At 42.8% G+C, this 16,166-nt stretch overlaps 1 protein-coding gene across 3 annotated transcripts in view; it reads right to left on the bottom strand.

Annotated features, from left to right (window-relative positions):
* FRMD4A (FERM domain containing 4A) overlaps positions 1 to 16,166 on the bottom strand; it is a 692,562-nt gene that overhangs the window by 108,140 nt on the left and 568,256 nt on the right. For all 3 annotated transcript variants that reach the window (XM_032158219.2, XM_058431644.1, XM_058431642.1), the window contains 2 exons: positions 6,451 to 6,507; positions 5,481 to 5,503 (listed from right to left, as the gene is read on the bottom strand). In XM_032158219.2, the coding sequence (XP_032014110.1) occupies positions 5,481 to 5,503; positions 6,451 to 6,507 (80 nt within the window). The remainder of the gene's footprint in view (positions 1 to 5,480; positions 5,504 to 6,450; positions 6,508 to 16,166) is intronic.

Raw genomic sequence — 16,166 nt, 5'->3', positions numbered from 1 at the left:
AAGAGGGTCCAGAGTAACACAGCTTTACTGATCTGGTTTCAATAAATCTTGTTAACAAAAAATTCTATAGAACAGATGTTTTTTACTTGTCTCTGTTAATGTATGGACGATTCTTTATTTCAAAGGTAGTGTGATTTTGGCATTTGTGATTTGCATTGTTTAGCGCAAAGCATTTTAAAAGCACTTCAATATTGCAAAATGCTAAACGTTATTTTTTATTTTATTTTTTGAGACAGGGTCTCGCTCTGTTACTCAGGCTGGAGTGCAGTGGTGCAATCTCGGCTCACTGCAGCGGCAGCCTCTGCCTCCTGGGATCAAGCAATCCTCCCATCTCAGCCTCCCAAGTAGCTGGGACTACAGGCACACACCACCATGACTGACTAATTGTTTTCGTATTTTTAGTGGAGACGGGGTTTTGTCATGTTGCCCTGGCTGGTCTCGAACTCCTGGGCTCAAGCAATCCATCCGCCTCGGCCTCCCAAAGTGCTGGGATTAAAGACGTGAGCCACCATGCTTTGCTTAAAGTTATTATTTTAAGAAAATTTGCGGGCACATTTTTAGAAAGATCAGAAGGGCTGGCAGAGGTGAAGTGATTCTCAAAATCAGGGTAAGGAGATTGGCTGATAAGGTTTTCAGTTAAGGTCCCTTAGAGACAAAAACCAAAAAATCAGGTTTTTGTATGTGATATCTCCCTTAGTACAGTGTTGCAATAAGACTTCTGTTAAATTAAATTAGAATACAACTAGAAAATTGGATGTCCTATCAGTCGATTAAATGAGGTATTCTCTGCACTGAACATTTTAAGGAAGAGAATATTAGTTTTTCTATCATAACCCAAGAGTTTTTAAAAAACCTTTGAAATAGAAAACATCGGTGCTCCATTCTCAAAACCCTGCAGTGTTTACGACGAATAAAGTATGTAAGAATCATAGATAATGTCTGTTAGTTAGTTGGCCAGTGGTCAACAGCGATCATCTAAAGACAATTTTTTGTTTCTAAACTGCATCGGTTCTTGTCTTCCAAATATTTGGCCCACAGCTGCCTTTGTTAACAGCTTGGAGGCTACTGAATTGTTTTTAAACAGAAATGCCAACTCTACTGACTTCCTGATTGTCGACAGACATGAGGTTTTTTGTTTTACATGTATATACATCAGGAAATGAAATGAGATTACTACATGCTGTGCTAAGGAAAACAATAAAAGTGAAAAAATGTTATTTTTAGATAAGACTATTTCCTAAACCTTTAGAGGTATTGTACAAATTTGTCCTCCATTTGGTAGAATATGAACATGTGTGGTCTGTATCTCTTCTATGGCAGGCGATACTAACTATCTATATTACAGTCATTTTCTCTCAGCACGCTAAACCTGACATTTCAGTGTAAAGTCCAACAAGACAAGGAAGTGAGCTATTTTGTTAATGGGAAAGAAAAGAGAGTTATGTAAGAATAAGCCTTCAGGCATCTGCTGAGCAAAACAGACAGCCCAAAAGAAGAAACGGAAGAGCAAGTGAGTTTCATGAGGAAGAGTAGCTACGGTTCACAGTTGTCTTTATATAGTTCTCTTTCCATTAAGGTGTATCAGCACTTTTGACTTCGTCTTTTTTTTTGAGAGGGAGTTTTGCTCTTGTCACCCAGGCTGGAGTGTAATGGCGTGATCTCAGCTCACGGCAACCTCCGCCTACCAGGTTCAATCAATTCTCCTGCCTCAGCCTCCCGAGTAGCTGGGATTACAGGCATATGCCACCACACCTGGCTAATTTTTGTATTTTTAGTAGAGACAGGGTTTCACCATGTTGGCCAGGCTGGTCTTGAACTCCTGACCTTAGGTGATTCACCTGCCTTGGCCTCCCAAAGTGCTGGGATTACAGGCATGAGCCACTGCACCCAGCCCTTGACTTCTCTTTTGTAAAAGCAATCCCCTTTTCTCCTGTACCTCAAGGAAACTGCTCCCATAATTTATGGATTAATACTCATTCCACATAAATGTAATTTGGATATAGTCCCTGAAATGTAAATATCTAGGATAATAGTATCCTGAAGAAAATAGCCTTTTGGGAAGTTATAGATTCAGGACCTCTCAGGCTGTGAGTTAGTTTATCTTTTGTGGGTGGCCATTCATTTAAAAGGTTATTGGATCCTCTAGATTTTAGAAGATCTTAGAGTTCAGCCCTGGACCCTGTGTTGTATCTAGAAAAGCCTTCTCTAGGGTTCTGTGTGTTCTAAGCTGGTATTTTATTAATGTTGTTCAGGAAAACATATCTACAGTATGGAAGTCAAAGCCATTCCTTTAAATAAAACTGAGGTTATATAGTTACGCATTTAATAATAGTGACAGATGCAGGAGGCAGGCAGATGCAGATAAGGAAACCTGCACAGGGTCTTGCCCGGGCGTGCCTGCAAGGGACCGGGTTCACATGTGCACTGGGAGAAGGGGGTGGAGCCAGCAAGAGTTCATGCCTTATGCAGGGGAGGAGACTGATATTCAATCTGTGAGGTGGGAGCCTGTTGGCAGGACCCTCTCTTTTTTGCTGAGAGCCTTCTTTTCACTTAATAATCCACTCTCCTCCCCCTTCAGTGTGTCCATGTGCCTAATTTTTCCTGGTCGTGAGACAAGAAGCTGGATTTTAGTTGAACTAAGGAGCAAAAAATCCTGCATCAATAGCAAAAACAACTTTCTATAATAAATCATAAATAAATTTATTTATATAAATTACATAAGTTATGAGAATGGGACATCTAAAATACCTAATGTTTAGCCACTGAACCGAATGTGGTCAATTTCTATGTGTTGGGTATCTTCCCAGAAGCAGATGGGAAGGAATTTAGAATTACTTCTCTTACTCCAAAATTTTAGGCCACTCAAGTGTACTAGTTTCTCTGGACCTCTAAAGATGGCTTTACTAGCATGGGCCTGCTACGGAAAAAGGGTGTTTATCAGAGACTCCCATGTAACAAATCACCCCCACTGTCCATGGTGTAGGTTTTAGGCTGTGAGATAAACTGACCTTTTGGATAAGGTGTCTGACCTCTCCCCTCTCCTGACAGTGATTTCTCTTCCTGGACAGCTGCGCTTACAAACAAACTGCTAGGTAGCAGTAGCACTTTGACAAATGGAGCACAACCCGGATCCTTTGTTTCTTTGAATTCAGCCAACAAGCTGGCATTCCAGAAGCTCATTAGGGGGCCATGAATTACTGTGGAGGCCAAGCCTGCACTTCCTTCTCCCTGGCAATCCATGTGGCCACATGTTCCCATGATCCATGGGGCCAGATCATGCTATTCCCAGTTCACATTCCATCCTGTCAGGGTACTCTCAAAATAAATAACATTTACAGCAGAGTTCAGAGCTGGCGAAAGAAATGTAGAGGGAAAAATGTGAGTAAGTAGACTAGACACTGGAATCCATTGGATTTGTGGTTTTTAAATCATTTTTTTCATGGGACTTCAGAAATCTTTGTAAGTAGATATGGACTGGCACTTATCAAAACCCCAAATTCCAAGGCCAAATTAATGTCATAAAAAAGTGACAAATAAATATTGTAACAAGATTTAGTTTCTATAACCTGAAAACATTATGTTTAGTAAATTCACTAAATGGTTACTGGCCACCTACAAAGTTCAGGGTCTCCAGCCACAGCTAGTTACAGTCATTATCTATTTACAAATTTGACTACCACTGCTTTATACCAAAAACTTGGAAAACTTAAATAAAAGGGGCCTGGAGGTCTCTTTATGCAAATATTCAAACAGAGCTGAAGAGATGGCATTTGAGATCAGAGTCAGCAACTACAACTCCCTGGACAAATCCAGTCCTCTGCTTGTTTATGTATTATCCATCAACTAAGGATGGCTTTTACACTTTTAACTGATTGGAAAAAGAAATCAAAAGAAGAAGAATATTGTGTGATACATGGACATTTACATGAAATTCAAATTTCTGTATCCATAAATAAAGTTTTATTGGAACACAATCAGGCTCATCCATTTACTTATCCTATGGGGCTGCTTTTGCACTTAGGAAGAGTTGTGTAATTGCAACAGAGATCGTACTGCGTGCAAAACTCAAGATACTGACAATCTGGCCCTTAACAAAAAAAGCTTGCCGATCCTTATTTTAGATTGTAAAATAATTTTTTACTTTTGCTGAAATGTCTGACTGAGAACAGCCAACATAGTGAGAGCTCATCTCTACAAAAAAAATAAAATAAAATAATTAGCCCGGTGCAGTGACTCATGCCTGTAGTCCCAGTAACTTGGGAGGCTGAGGCAGGAGGATCACTTGAGCGCAGGAATTGGAGGTTACAGTGAGACATGACTGCACCGCTGCACTCCAGCCTGGGTAACAGAAGGAGACCTTGTCTCTGAAAAAAATTAACAAATAATAATGGTAAAAAAGAAGGCGTGAGAAATGCACACGGAGAGCAAGGAGAAAGCAGTTGAGACCTGAAAAACCAGTGACAAAGACAGCCAAGTACAGGTGGCCACCAACAGAAGTAGTTTTTGCTGCATTTACAGATGAAATCCCTCAAAGCATGGGGAAACAGACAGGTTCTTAGATGGGGCAGAGGTAAGATCTGTGTTTCTTTTTAATACCAATTTGCTAATTTCTTGTTGCTGGGCCAGAACCTTATGCCTCGATGCTTTCCTTTCCTGTTCATGTGGTTCACTCTTTTTGCCTCTAAACCTTGATTCTCCAGAATGGGCTACCCTTTTTTTTTTTTTTTTTTCAGAGGAGCTTGATCAAACAGAATCCCAGGAATAACGTCTATCTTTGAGCAGATAGTCCTGCTAGTGGCTGGCTACACCCTCTGCTCTGTGCAGGGTCTGGTGATGATCACAAGAGATTTCAGGGCAATTTCAGCCATACTGATCAACACACGGTGATGAATGAAATAAATGACAAGTTTGCAGTTTTACAGAGTTATTAACACCATTCACAGATTCCCAGTAGTTGTCTGTTTATGTCTTCTCCAACACAACATCCTAAGACAGAAGGAAAGCGGAGGTGGGGTATTTTTATGTTGTAACATTTTCACAAATGAAATTTTCCTGTAAGACAGTATTTTGTCCCTTGAGGGGCAGGCACTACATTGAGGGAAAAAAAGATGTCCACATACGTGTCAGGACTGACAGGTTATCTGCAACCATATTTACACCACAGTGGTGATTCCAGCCTCTACGAGACATTTGAGCAGCCTGTCCAACCTCAGGACAATGGGCATGTGTGACGCTGTGCCCTAATGTCAGCTTTCCAGTAATCTCCGGGCTTTGCATGTAGTGGAGAATATCTCCCTTGCTATTACTATATTTTCTCCACCTGATCTATCTGTTTCAATGGACAAGTTGAGAGTTAGATCTCATCATTAACATATAACATGAATAAATTGTCCACCTAAAAAGGACATCCTGAACAGTTTCTTTTAATAGAGAAGCAAGGGCTTACATTTTAAACAACAACAACAAAATTGTAAACTCACCTAGAAAAATCTCCCTTTGCCTCCTGTAGAAGAAAAAATTCAACATCAGCAAAATACACTAAGCCAATGTTAGAGACTCTAAAGTACATTCTGTAATCATGAGAATTTCTCTACTGAATGAGATGAGTTCAGCTTCCTGCATCCTATTTGCTGCAGGAATACAATTCAAACAGAATGCATATCTTTGCCATTTGAATATGAGATATGAAATTAAACTCTAGAAAGTTATACACAAAGAAAGTGATTCATAATGACAACATGCACATCTCCACCTCTAAGCCTGGGTCTGACATGTCATAGTTTAAAGATCCTAAATATGAACATGTTTCTGGACAGAAATGTCTATTTCTAGGGTCACTTTTTGTTTTGGTTTGTATTTTATGCTAGTTCCCAATTATACTGAAGACTCTGGAGGTAGGGACCAGGGAAACTTTAGTGAATCCAGTATAATGCCTTGAACATAGTAGTTGCTCAATAAATACTTATTGAAGGAATAAAGAAATGATATCATTTTAACTCATCTTGCCACTATTAAGCTAATATTCTATAACACCTTTTTTTTTTTTTTTTTTTTGCATAACCTAAGGGGCTTTACCTTGTCTTTCTAGGGGGCAGAACATGATTTTTTGGCCACTAACTCTAGCTATTCACTTGGCTTTCTCCAGGGTGGAAGTACCAAACCCAAAGAAAATGGGGTCAGTAAATGATCTCAGTTTCTCCCAGGCTCAGGTTAAACACACAACTTTGCTTTACAGGGATTTGCTGTCTTAACATTTTGAAATACTACAAGCCCCTGTTTATTGCTATGGTTTCCATCAGTGTCTCTAATAGCTCTATGCAGCTTGTGGCTAAAAAAAGGTAAGACGACAAATAGTGAGTAGATACAGCTACTGGCTATGCCCGGTAAGTCTTATTTCCTTTCTTCTGTGTATGGCCATAGGACACAAAGAGGAGGAGAAAAACAACTTACCTGTAAAATATAGGAAGCTAATTCAAACACCACTTCGCTGTCAACATCGATAAGCTCCTGAAAGGAAAAAGCAACAAAAGAAGACAAGTTTGGTATTTAACCAGCACTTCTTTCTTTTATTTTAAATGACAGCTCTTCTTCGGGAGGTTTACTTGAGCCCAGGAGCTTGAGACCAGCCTGGGCAACAAAATGAGATGCCATCTCTACAGAAAATTTAAAAATTAGCCAGGCAGGGTGGTGCACATCTGTAGACTCAGCTGTTTTGGAGGCTGAGGTGGGAGGCTGAGGTTAGCCTGGGAGGTTGAGGTTGTAGTGAGCTGTGATAGTACCACTGCACTCCAGCCTGGGTAATGGGGCAAGACCCTGGCTCAAAAAGAAAAAAAAAATGCCTCCTTTTCTGAGGAATTGCTCAGAATCTCCAATATTCATAGAACATCTTGAGTCTCTGAGACCACGCCCTGAATTATTCAGTCCTAAACACTCCCAACATCCTTTTTACTGCTCTTAGCTGGGATGGACTAGAGGGCCTGGGCCTACCCGACTATCTCAAAGGCCTCACCTTTAAATCTTTCGAGAAATTAAGAGGCAGACTAGGCCCCAGCATTTTACAAACCTGTTTGTTAATATTATTAATCACTGGAATAGCGATGCTTGACAACAAAATGCATTTTCTTTAAAAACTAAACTTCAGAACTTTATTGAAAGAAAGGCTTTATTGAAAGGCTTTTTTTGAAAGGAATGTTATAGTGGGATTGTGACTCCTTAAAATCAAATAAAATGTAAAGATATAGTTCCTCGGTGGTACTAGCCACATTTCTTTCATGTGCCCAATAGTTCAGTGTCGCTAGTGACTGCCGTGCTGTCAGCTCACATACAGAACATTTCTAGCATTGTAGAACGTTCTGTTGGTCAGCACTGTTACACAGTGTAAGTTTAACAATGTTTCTGCCTATTAGTTCTTCCCCCAAATACTTAATTGTGATCTAGGGACGTGGTCTTCAAAGCACTTAAACCTCTCCTTGGTTTTTGAAAAAATTCCTTTTCTCTCTCTCTCTTTAGATTTATATTTTTGAAATATATATTTCAAAATGTATATAGTTCATATCTTTTAAAACAGCTTTTTTCTTTTTCTGAGACAGAGTCTTGCTGTGTCACCCAAGCTGGAGTGCAGTGGTGCGATCTTGGTTCGCTGCAACCTCCTCCTCCCGAGTATAAGTGATTCTCCTGCTTCAGCCTCCCGAGTAGCTGGGACTACAGGCATGCACCACCACACCCGGATAATTTTTTTTTATTTAATACAGACGGGGTACCAGGTTGGCCAGGCTGGTCTGGAATTCCTAGCCTCAGGTGACCTGCCTGCCTTGGCTTCCCAAAGTGTTGGGATGATTACAGGCATGAGCCACCGCACCCTGCCAAAACAGCTTTATTGAAGTATAACTAAAACACCTCAAAAAACTGCATGTGTTTAATATAAACCATTTGATGAGTTTGGACAGATGCATACACCCATGATACCATTACCACAATCAAGGTAATAAACATATCTATCACATCCAAAGATTTCTCTGTGTGTGTGTGTGTGTGTGTGTGTGTGTATGGTAAAAACACCTAGCTGGGCATGACGGCTCGTGCACTTTGGGAGGCCAAGGCAGATGGATCACTTCAGCCCAGGAGTTCGAGACCAGCCTGACCAACATGGTGAAACCCCATCTCTACTACAAATACAAAAATTAGCCTGGAGTGGTGGTGCATGCCTGTAGTCCCAGCTACTTGGGAGGCTGAGGTGGGAGGGTCCCCTGAGCCTGCAGAGGTTGAGGCTACAGTGAGCTGTAATCATGCCACTACACTCCAGCCTGGTGACAGAGAGACCCTGCCTCAAACAAACAAACAAAACCCAACAACAACAAACTCACTAACCATGAGGACATGACCTACCTTCTTTTTTTTTTTTTTTTTTTTGAGACGGAGTCTCACTCTGTCACCCAGGCTGGAGTGCAGTGGCGCAATCTCGGCTCACTGCAAGCTCCGCCTCCCGAGTTCACGCCATTCTCCTGCCTCAGCCTCTCCGAGTAGCTGGGACTACAGGCGCCCGCCACCACGCCCGGCTAATTTTTTTGTATTTTTAGTAGAGACGGGGTTTCACCGTGGTCTCGATCTCCTGACCTCGTGATCCACCCGCCTCGGCCTCCCAAAGTGCTGGGATTACAAGCGTGAGCCACCGCGCCCGGCCGACCTACCTTCTTAATAAACTTCTAAGTCTTCTAAGTGCACAACACTCTCTCATTATACACAGCTCACACGTTAAAGACAAAGAGAAGCCCGGAGTTCATCAGCATGCCAGAATAATACACAATTTAATTGATATCCTGTGTCTGGTGTCAAGCTTAAGCACAAATATCCATCTTTATTTTTCTTTCCCTAATATCACGAGATCCCATAGTGGCTGACTGGATGACAGAGAGCTAGAGGTAAAAGAGATTTAGAGACCAGCCAGCCTGACCCTGTGCTTTTACTGAGAATGGAACCCAAAAACATTAAGGTAGACTTTGCAAAACCACAGGGCCTTAATGGCACTTAAGGAGCCGGGAACAGACCCCCAACTACTTGTCCAGTGTGTGACCTCCCTTAGGACTTACATTTCCACTCAAATCAATAGAGACTCAGTTTCAGCCAACGTATTCTCAGAACAATATTTATAATCTGAGTTTGCTTAGCAAGAGTTTCTATTCACTTGCATTACAAGCCAGACTCTGATTCAAGGATTTTTTTTTTTTTTTTTTTTTTGAGACGGAGTCTCACTGTTGTCGTCCAGGCTGGAGTGCCATGGTGCGATCTCGGCTCACTGCAACCTCCGTTTCCTGGGTTCCAGCAATTCTCCTGCCTCAGGCTCCCGAGTAGCTGAGATTACAGGCGCCCGCCACCATGCCTGGCTCATTTTTTTTTGTATTTTTAGTAGAGACGGGGTTTCACCATGTTGGCCAGGCTGGTCTCGAACTTCTGACCTCAGGTGATCCACCCACCTCGGCCTCCCAAAGTACTGGAATTACAGGCATGAGCCACCACGCCCGGCTGATTCATGGATTTTGTAATTATTTTTCGAGAGGTCCAGAATTGGCTCCTGCAATTTAAAACAATGCATTCAAGCACACCTGGATCTTTCAAAGGAGAGATATCATTCAGGCTCTTTGGGCCTGGGAATTTCAAAGTTGGATACTAATATTTGCCCCGGAACCACCTTAGAAGTACGGGTTAAAAGAACTCATGAGAGCCTACGGAAGAATTGGGGACAATAATTCCTTATGTTCAACCAGCTGAAAGAGTTTATGGCGGTTGGAATTGATAGAGGCTGTCGGTGCTGGGATGCGGAAGAATGTTTGGAATTGCAGTTCTGGGATTAGCAGTTCCCATCAGAATGTAAATCATTGAACAGTGTACAAATGGCTTCACAGAAACACTGTCCAGGGTTTCCACAATAGATGGTTTCCATTCCCACCTGAATGCCTTGGGGTGCACTTGTTAGTGTACTGTTGTATGTGCTTTTCTGTCAAACATTTACACCTATGTTAAAGCCAATGGTCGACTGCGGGCTAATATTTAACATCTGCTGAGAGGCTTATCTGATGCGCAACTCAAAACCAACCATCAGAAAATAACACTTTTAAGTGCGAACATAGCTTTTAGTTTGCTATTTGATTCATCTGCTAAATGAAATGTCTATACCTGCGTGGAGGCAGGGAAAGTGAAGGAAGGTCTTTTATTCTATTTTACACAGCCCATTATGTGGTTCCAGCAAAGTATCACTGGGGAACATTAACTGTAACGTAATCCACAGGAAAGCTACCAAAAATGCACCATCAAATATCTAACCTGATTGATTCAACTTCTCTCTCACCATAGTTGTTCTCGGGGTAAGTGAGAACTGGCACCTTTAACTGTGGTGACTTTTCGGGTGAAAAGTCTGACCTTGACCATCTATCTCCCAGTGAAGATATCAAAAACAGGAAGAGTTGAAATGTGGCCAGTGGGAGGGAAAATGATTAAAGAATCAAGTGCCCCAGGCATTGCACATGGTTACAAAATCTGATGGAAAGGGCTGTATTATTATTTCTGACCTCGCCTATTTAACATGCATTGAATTTAAGGATCATTTCATCGGATGTTCTCATAGGACTCAACACAAAGACTGAAAGGGTGTGGATAAGAACCAATCTAGGGTGGTGGGAAGACCTCCTGACAGTCTTTGCCCAATTCCCCAATGTCACTTGTTCATGATACTGTTTCCCCCTTATACACCTCATCCTTCCAGGTGGCTTTATCCTTAAGATTCCATCGCGATGAAGCAGAGCTCTAGACTTCCGGCTCACTCTGAAAATTTCCCATGGTACTTCAAAACCTGAAAGCTGGCCGGGCACGGTGGTTTAAGCTTGTAATCCCAGCACTTTGGGAGGCCGAGGAGGGCAGATCATGAGGTCAAGAGATTGAGACCATCCTGGCCAACATGGTGAAACCCTGTCACTACTAAAAATACAAAAATTAGCTGGGCATGGTGGTGCGTGCCTGTAATCCCAGCTACTCAGGAGGCTGAGGCAGGAGAACCACTTGAACCCTGGAGGCAGAGGTTGCAGTGAGCTGAGATAGCACCACTGCACTCCAGCCTGGTGACAGAGTGAGACTCCATCTCAAAAAACAAAACAAAACAAAACACCCCTGAAAGCCAAGTTCCACACAGGGGAATTATTAGATGTTTTTAGGGGTCTTCCTAGCAGAAATGTGCTCCCATATAACGTTAAGAAAGTGACCCTCCCTTTTCCTTATCCGACTTCTCCAGTGGTCCAGAGGTGGCTTTTCATTTTTTTTTTTTGAGACAGGGTCTCACTGTGTCACCCAGGCTGGAATGCAGTGGTGCAACCTGGGCTCACTGCAACCTCTGCCTTCTGGGTTCCAGCAATTCTTGTGCCACAGCCTCCCAAATAGCTAGGATTACAGGTGTGCGTCACCACGCCTGGCCAATTTTTTTATTTTTAGTGGAAGCAGGGTTTCACCATGTTGGCCAGGCTGCTCTCAAACTCCTGACCTCAAGTGTCCACCCACCTTGGCTTCCCAAAGTGCTGGGATTATAGGTGTGAGCCTCTGTGCCTGGCCAGAGGTGGCTTCTTTCATGGGTTTCTGCTCAAGCAAAGGAACTACACTGAAGGAGACCACACAGAGTGTGCAAAAATCCCATTTGTTTCCTGGGATTCTGGGCTTTACCCTTAACTAAGGACAAAATGGGATCATAGAAGGAGGAGCAGAAGACACTTCCCAGAGGCTTGAGGGTGGCTTCCATCTGCCTTATGCAGGGGCCGAGGTGTAACATTCCTCTGTGCTTATGCAATCCACAGCTCTGTGCTGAAGCCCCCAGTGCTCTTGCGGCCATTGGAGGAGGGGTTTCTGCAGGGTCGTTGACTGAGCTGGAATCTTGCCTGGGAATCTTGGGCTGTCTGGCGGGCATGGAATAACTTTGCTTTGAGACTCTAGAGAAGCCCAGGGCGATGCTGGCAGGAGGAAATGTAAGCTCCTTTGGTGACTGTGGCCACTGGGTGTGTACTTTAGGCATCTGCTTTCCTTACTACTGAATAATGCATGCTGCTTCCTTTGATCTTTTGAGAAATGGTATGGAAAGACAAACCGTGACCGTCTGCAGGTATGTGTGTGTGTGTGTGCGTGTACGTGCTCTGAGTAGGGGTGGGAAGGGCTGCCCCACTTCCTCCCACGCCGTGTTGTTTTATCCCAGGTGACTGAACTGCCGAAGGAAGAGGCCTGAGGTCATTTATCAGCAACACCATGGCTAACAATATTCTCAGAAAGATTTCCATCTGAGGATCTCCAAGTGTTTCTAACAAGTGGCCCCGTGGGAACCCCAAATGGCAGGTGTTACGGATGTTCTCCAAGAGTCCGGAGAGCCGGAGGGCCTCTTTGCTCAGAGGGACTTGGTGGTGGTCTTTACATTTAACCAAGAATCTTAATGAAAAGCAGCCCACCATGGTCCGGAATTGCAGGAATTCCAACTCTCATGTAAGACGAATGAGATAATTCCATGAGAAAATGTAATTGACAACCATATAGTAGGTTGAGAAGATTTTGACAAGGACAATATTTGCAAAGTCCACTTGGAACCACTTGTAGGGTTAGGAAAGCCACCAAGGGTTTTCCTAACGAATTCTCACCAGCAAAATATCTAAAGATGATAGTGACACGCCATTCTCCTTAAGATTATTTCTACTGTCCCCTGAAAATCCCATATTCTGGTCTTAACCCCCTAATGCCTTGGGGATGTGGACTGAACCATCTGACCTTGAGTTTGATTTTCCTTATCAGTAAAATGGGGATAACAATTTCCTTTCCAATTATTTTACTGGGTTTGGTGAGGCATAAATGGAGAAGTGACTTGGAAACTATAAAACACACTACAAGTATTAGGTCTATATTATTTATTTCTGCTGAAGAGTATCTATAGAAAATCTGAACTCCACAGTTTTGCCTTTGTTCTTTAGTATATCTTAGCATTTATAGGACTCTTTACTAAGATTTTGTTTTAAAAGAGATGGGTAGTGTGTGTGTGTGTGTGTGTGTGTGTGTGTGTGTGTGTGTGTACTGGTCACCATGTCTGTGGTGTATTTTATGTGTCAACTTCACAGGCCAAGCGTTACCCAGATTATTTATTTTTGAGACAGGGTCTTGCTCTGTCATCCAGGCTGGAGCACAGTGACACCATCTTGCCTGACTGCAACCTCTGCCTCCTGGGTTCGAGCGATTCTCGTGCCTCAGTTTCCTGAGTAGCTGGGATTACAGGTGCCCATCACCACAACCGGCTAGCTTTTTGTATTTTTAGTAGAGATGGGGTTTCACCATGTTGCCCAGGGTGGTCTAGAACTCCTGGGCTCAAGTAATCCACCCTCCTCGGCCTCCCAAAGTGCTGGGATTACAGGCGTGAGCCACTGTGTCCGGCCCCGAATTGCCCAGATTGAACAGTTTCTGGATGTGTCTACGAGGGTGTTTCTGGATGAGATCAGCATTTGAATCAGTGGACTCAATAGATCACCCTCCCCAGTATGGGTGGACATCACCCAAACCTGGAAGTCTTGAATAGAACAAAAGATGGAGGATGGAGGACCTTGCCCCTTTTTTCGTTTTTCTTTCTTTCTTTTTGTCCCTTGCTTTTTGAGCTGGGACATCACATTTCATCTTCTCTTGTCCTTGGACTGGGACTTATACCACTGGCTCCCTGGTTCTCAGGTCTTTGGACTCAGCCAGTGGACTGACACCACTGGCTTTCCTGGGTCTCCAGCTTGCAGACAGCAGACTGTGGGATCTCTCAGCCCCCATGATCTTGTGAGCCAACTCCTCATAAGAAGTCTCTTTCTGTATATCTATATATATCCTATAGGTTCTGTCCCTCAGACTAATACACCATATATCATTAAAGTGGGACACAATACCCATATTTAGCCCAACTTGCTCACTTCTTGTGGCTCTATGCCTCATTGCACAACTCATCATAACTACGCAAATTTGCCCCCGGGGCAAACAGGGGCTGTGGTGCAGGATGAGACTGATGCGATCTTGCACAATTCCTCATTCTTAGTCCTCTGCCAGTTTTTCAGCATCAAGTCACTTCATGTTTGTCTAATGATCCAAGAGGTGAATGCCACTCATGCTCAGCCGCAACCCTAATTCTGCCGCATTGGGATTTCTCATGCTGTCCACCCCACCGTAGACAGCCCATGTCAGTATCTCAAGGAATCGCTCTTTTATTAACTTCTATTTTAAAAATTTTTTACTTTTATTTATTTTTGTCAAGACAGGGTCTTGCTCTGTTGCCCAGGATGGAGTGCAGTGGCACCATCATAGTTCACTGCAGCCTTGAACTCCTGGGCTCAAGTGATCCTCCTGCCTCAGCCTCCTGGGTAGCTGGGACCACAGGCACACACCACCGTGCTTAGCTAATTTTAACTTTTTTGTAAAGATGGGGGTCTCACTATGTTTCTCAGGCTGGTCTTGAACTCCTGGGCTCGAGTAATCCTCCTGCCTTGGCCTCCCAAAGTGTTGGGATTGCAGCTGTGAGCTACTGCACCTGACCTGGAATCATTCTTTTAGAGGTCATGGGCACAGCCAAGACGACAGATCCATGTAAGTTTGTTTCTTGAAAGTTGAAAAAGAAGGTACCTGTCTGTCCTTCTCTCATACTCCCTCTGTCCTACAAGGGCATGCTCTAAACCTGCATCAATCGAACTAAGAGGTAAGGATGAGAGCTCTGTAAGTCTGAGGCTGATATTTATGCTGTCCTCTAGAATGTGATTCTGGGCTTTGGCTTGGTTCTCCCACCTACAGATGAGATGATGTCATCTGATCATTAGCAAAACATGTTGAAGATATTGAATAAAGACTGTTTATTTCAATATCAACAAGAGTAATAGCATTTAGACCTAAATTGCAAATGTGGCCCAAGGATGATTACTTAAACTACTTTTTTTTTTTTTTTTTTTAAGAGATGAGGTCTCTATCATCCAGGCTGGAATGCCCTAGTGTCATCCTAGCTCACTTCAGCCTCAAACTCGTGGGCTCAAGTGATCCTCCCATCTCAGCTTCCCAAGTAGTTGGGACTACAAGTGCGTGCCACCATGCCTGGCTAATTAAATACATTTTTTTTTGTAGGGTTGGGGTCTTGCTATGTTGCCCAGGCTGATCTCAAACTCCTGGCCTCAAGTCAAGCGCCTTGGCCTCCCAAAGTGCTGGGATTATAGGTATAAGCCACCATGCCTGGCTAGCAGAGGCTCCCAGACCAATTTGGACAAGACCTGCACCCTCCCAAGAACACCCATAAAGCAGAAATTTTAAGCCTTTTCCTTTATGTCATGATTTGTTCTCAGTGCAGTGTAGGCAACAAAATTCGGTGATTTCTCAGGAAACACGCAAATCCTTGCTCTCTTAGAAAGTAACTAATTAGAAAATAATTTTCTGAGCATCGGCTATATGCCTAGTACAGTGATAGGTCATGGAAGATGAGCTTAAAAATCCACTCAGAAAAATGCTGGTACCAACTTCTCCTCCAGCCTAAAGAAGCATATTTCAGCCCATCTCCAGATGGCAACCACAGTCCTGTTTCTTTGGTTATCACTGCTGGGGGAGGTTAGTGCTTTTAAACGAAGCATAATTGAAATGTGATGAATGTCCCTAAAGAGTGCATTGCCAGCTGAGTGCGGTGGCTCACACCTGTAATCTCAGCACTTTAGGAGGCCAAGGAAGGAGGATCACTGGAGCCCTGGAGTTCAAGACCAGCCTGGGCAACTTGGTGAAACCCTGTTTCACTTTGAAACAAAACAAAACACACAGAAAAACCAAATTAGCTGCATACGGTGTCACATGTCCATAGTAGTCCCAGCTACTAGGGAGGCTGAGGCAAGAGAATTGCTTGAACCCAGGAGGCAGAGGTTGCAGTGAGCTGAGATCGCGTCACTGCACTCCAGCCTGGGTGACTGAGCAAGACTCTGCCTCAAAAAAATATATAAAAGTAAATAATATATATAAAATAATATATATAAAAATATATAAAAGTAAATACATAAATATTATATAACATATTATATAATATGTTATATATTTATATAATATATAAATATTATAAAAACATATTATATAATATTTATATGTTATATATTTATATAATATATAAATAT

The sequence above is a fragment of the Hylobates moloch genome, unplaced genomic scaffold (genome assembly GCF_009828535.3).
Source record: "Hylobates moloch isolate HMO894 unplaced genomic scaffold, HMol_V3 SCAFFOLD_2, whole genome shotgun sequence".
Taxonomy (NCBI): Eukaryota; Metazoa; Chordata; class Mammalia; order Primates; family Hylobatidae; genus Hylobates; species Hylobates moloch.
The sequence above is the reverse complement of the archived record's forward strand: the minus strand, read 5'-3'. Positions and strand labels throughout refer to the sequence as shown.